The sequence below is a fragment of the Panulirus ornatus genome, chromosome 14, assembly GCF_036320965.1.
Source record: "Panulirus ornatus isolate Po-2019 chromosome 14, ASM3632096v1, whole genome shotgun sequence".
Lineage (NCBI taxonomy): Eukaryota > Metazoa > Arthropoda > Malacostraca > Decapoda > Palinuridae > Panulirus > Panulirus ornatus.
The window spans coordinates 38,432,190-38,436,012 of NC_092237.1; the positions used below are offsets into that span (position 1 = coordinate 38,432,190).

General features: G+C 40.5%; 1 protein-coding gene across 1 annotated transcript in view; it reads right to left on the minus strand.

Moving 5' to 3' along the window:
- Nucleotides 1-1,311: 1,311 nt before the first annotated feature.
- LOC139753530 (glutamate receptor ionotropic, delta-1-like) overlaps nucleotides 1,312-3,823 on the minus strand; it is a 121,245-nt gene continuing 118,733 nt past the window's right edge. The window contains exons 15-16 of the mRNA XM_071670178.1: nucleotides 2,042-2,152; nucleotides 1,312-1,631 (exon numbers count right to left, since the gene is read on the minus strand). Of these exons, the coding sequence (XP_071526279.1) occupies nucleotides 1,599-1,631; nucleotides 2,042-2,152 (144 nt within the window). The 3' untranslated portion in view covers nucleotides 1,312-1,598. The remainder of the gene's footprint in view (nucleotides 1,632-2,041; nucleotides 2,153-3,823) is intronic.

A 3,823-nucleotide genomic window follows, 5' to 3' on the forward strand; every position in this document is an offset into this window, starting at 1 on the left:
CTTATCAAAGCTCCTGATTTATCAAAAGATTCTCTAGAATCCTTTAGAGATAATTTCGAAACACTAGGAAGGTGGAAAGAGAAAGTACCAGAAGATTCAGGATGCCAGAGGGTATGGCAATTTGGAGGGATTCAAAGAGTTTGGAAACATTAGACGGCAGATAGTTAGAGGAGTTTGTACGGTCATCCATCTTTGGGATGGTATGTACAACTGAATTATTCCAAAACAAAAAAAAAATTAAAAAGAATCGAAACAATAGGAAGCACAGGGACAAGTTCTGATGCACGCTTTCGATGCACGTTGATAGATGCCATTTGGTTTTTGGACAGTACCGAAAGAGATTACAGAGGAGGGCATAGGATTAGTAAGAGGTGCATCAGGAGGTGAAGGAATGTTAGAGTAATCCAAGGTGGAGTTAGAGAAACAAAAACCAAAGAGATTTGCTTCATATATGGGAGAGATAGCTATAGTGCCGTCAGAACAGAAAAATGAAGTAAAGGTAAAGTGACAAAAGTTGTTAGAGATGCCCTTAGCTAAAGATGTGACGTACTGTAAATAGATTGAACCTTTAAACTGCTTGTGGACAGAAACTGTGGTTTCGATATATCACAGATGACGGCTAGAAAATTGATGTGAGCGAGTAAGGCAATTTTTCGTCTATTTACGATAGTACTGATAAAACTATATGAAAAGTGTTACTTGTTAACATTATATGTTAAAGTGTGTTGAGGAAATTCTTGTTTTCTCCGGGTAGCTCCCCATCTCTTCCTACATCCTGTTTTCTCACATGTACTTAATGTTCATATTGAATTGCTATCACTTATACTTCCTGTTTTCTTTACCTACATCTTCATTTATTTGATTTTGCCCAGGAAAACTTCTCGTCGAGTATGACTGTGGTTTTCTCTGACCCAAGATAATTGTTTAACAGTGACAACCAGAACGTTGCTCGGCCACACACACAGCGCCTCCTCCAGCCAGAATCCACCAGTCTTTATCTCAAGACTTCCTCCGTTGTAACCTCAGAAAGGCATTATTGCAGGCTTCTAAACATTTACATCAAACTTCTCTTCGTTATCGTCCTTTTTCATTTTGGTTAGTTTACAAGCCTGTCTTAAGACAGGCTAAATCCCAAATAACGTCTGAGCAAGACTTCAGAGCTCCAATACCCTCAACTTGACATCGGTCTTCGAAAAACAAGTCTGAAATATTATGGTTTATTAATACCATACTTGATCTTTATTGTATAGGAAGGTTTACTTCACCATGAGATACATGAGACGATATCTTCATATACATATAAAACCGCCAAGCATATAACGGTTGTGACTCTGGATTATCAATTCATATATTTCTCCCAGATGTATATATTTAAGGGTAATCACTGGGTTTGAGTAACTGGAATTTTCTTGTTAACTTCAAAGCCTCCTGTTTAGCCTGGAGCCTCTTGTTGAACCTGGAACCTCTTGTTCACCCTGGAACTTCTTGTTAAGCCTGAAGCCTCTTATTAAGCCAGATGTCTCTTGCTAAACCTGGAAGCTGTTTTCGAGCTTGGAGCTTGTTGTTAATCCTAGAGGCTTTTGTTAAGCCTGGAGCCTCTAGGAGCTTGACTCCTCGACCTGAATCACAACCTGCAACAGAAAATACAGGTACAGAACTTTTCAAAACATTGTATCTACTTTGTTATGTGTTGAATTTGATAAAGCTATCAACTCTCTTCATTATAAGTAAACTTAAGAATGCATAATAAAATCTTCAGATTATGTGCCATACGTATTCTAGCAAATATATACACCAAATATGGGAGTATAGTTAATCTAGAAAAAAAGAATCGAATTTATAGTTCCGAACACACTTTCGTAGATCTGTCAATCTATTCATGATACAGAGTCAGTTAGGCAAAGTAATCTGGTCATGTAAATCTGGCTAACATTAAGTTGAAGGAATGCTTCACATACATAATGTAAAGTCACATGAGACTGAGAGTGTTCATTATGCCAGAGAAGATACCCAATACCATCAAAATAGTGACATGTCTCACTTCTCCCGTGTGTCCTGCTGTGGAGCTCCGCCACCAGCTGCTGGCCATGATCTCCGTACCAAGTAGTAATGTTGATACGGCGAAGCTCAACGCCACAATGATGAATGCTGCCTGGAAATATGATAAGTCCACCTTACACGAAAGTGCAAATATGATTAGCAATAACACTTCCCTGAAGATACATACCTTGCGACAGATCTGATACGTCCCCAATATCTACAGATATAAAGATGATTATATTTATAGTTTATATCCAGGCGTTTCTCAAATACATATTTTTCCTACCTTAGTTGAGACGGCAGGGTTAAGTGAATCCCTTGAGATGGCCATCTCATTAACGTTTTATATATATATACATATTTATTTATTTATTTATTTTGCTTTGTCGCTGTCTCCCGCGTCTCCGAGGTAGCGCAAGGAAACAGACGAAAGAAATAGCCCAACCCACCCCCCTACACATGTATATACATACACGTCCACACACGCAAATTTACATACCCATTCATCTCAATATACACATATATATACACACACAAACACATACATATATACCCATGCATACAATTCACACTGTCTGCCTTTATTCATTTCCATCGCCACCTCGCCACATATGGAATAACATCCCCCTCCCCCCTCATAGGTGCGAGGTAGCGCTAGGAAAAGACAACAAAGGCACCATTCGTTCACACTCAGTCTCTAACTGTCATGCAATAATACCCGAAACCACAGCTCCCTTTCCACATCTAGGCCCCACACAACTTTCCATGGTTTACCCCAGACGCTTCACATGCACTGATTCAATCCACTGACAGCACGTCGACCCCGGTATACCACATTGATCCAATTCACTCTATTCCTTGCCCGACTTTCACCCTCCTGCATGTTCAAGCCCCGATCACTCAAAATCATTTTCACTTCATCTTTCCACCTCCAATTTGGTCTCCCACTTCTCCTCGTTCCCTCCACCTCCAACATATATATCCTCTTGGTCAATCTTTCCTCACTCATTCTCTCCATGTGCCCAAACCATTTCAAAACACCCTCTTCTGCTCTCTCAACCACGCTCTTTTTATTTCCACACATCTTTCTTACCCTTACATTACTTACTCGATCAAACCACTTCACACCACATATTCTCCTCAAACATCTCACTTCCAGCACATCCACCCTCCTGCGCACAACTCTGTCCATAGCCCACGCCTCGCAACCATACAACATTGTTGGAACCACTATTCCTTCAAACATACCCATTTTTGCTTTCCGAGATAATGTTCTCGGCTTCCATACATTCTTCAAGGCTCCCAGGATTCTCGCCTCCTCCCCCACCCTATATTTCACTTCCACTTCCATGGTTCCATCCGCTGCCATATCCACTCCCAGATATCTAAAACACTTTCCTTCCTCCAGTTTTTCTCCATTCAAACTTATCAACCAATTGACTTGACCCTCAATCCTACTGTACCTAATAACCTTGCTCTTATTCACATTTACTCTTAACTTTCTTCTTTCACACACTTTACCAAACTCAGTCACCAGCTTCTGCAGTTTCTCACATGAATCAGCCGCCAGCGCTGCATCATCAGCGAACAACAACTAACTCACTTCCCAAGCTCTCTCATCCCCAAAAGACTGAATACTTGCCACTCTTTTCAAAACTCTTGCATTCACCTCCCTAACAAACCCAACCATAAATGAATTAAACAACCATGGAGACATCACACACCTCTGCCGCAAACATAAATTCACTGAGAACAAATCACGTCCCTCTCTTCCTACACGTAC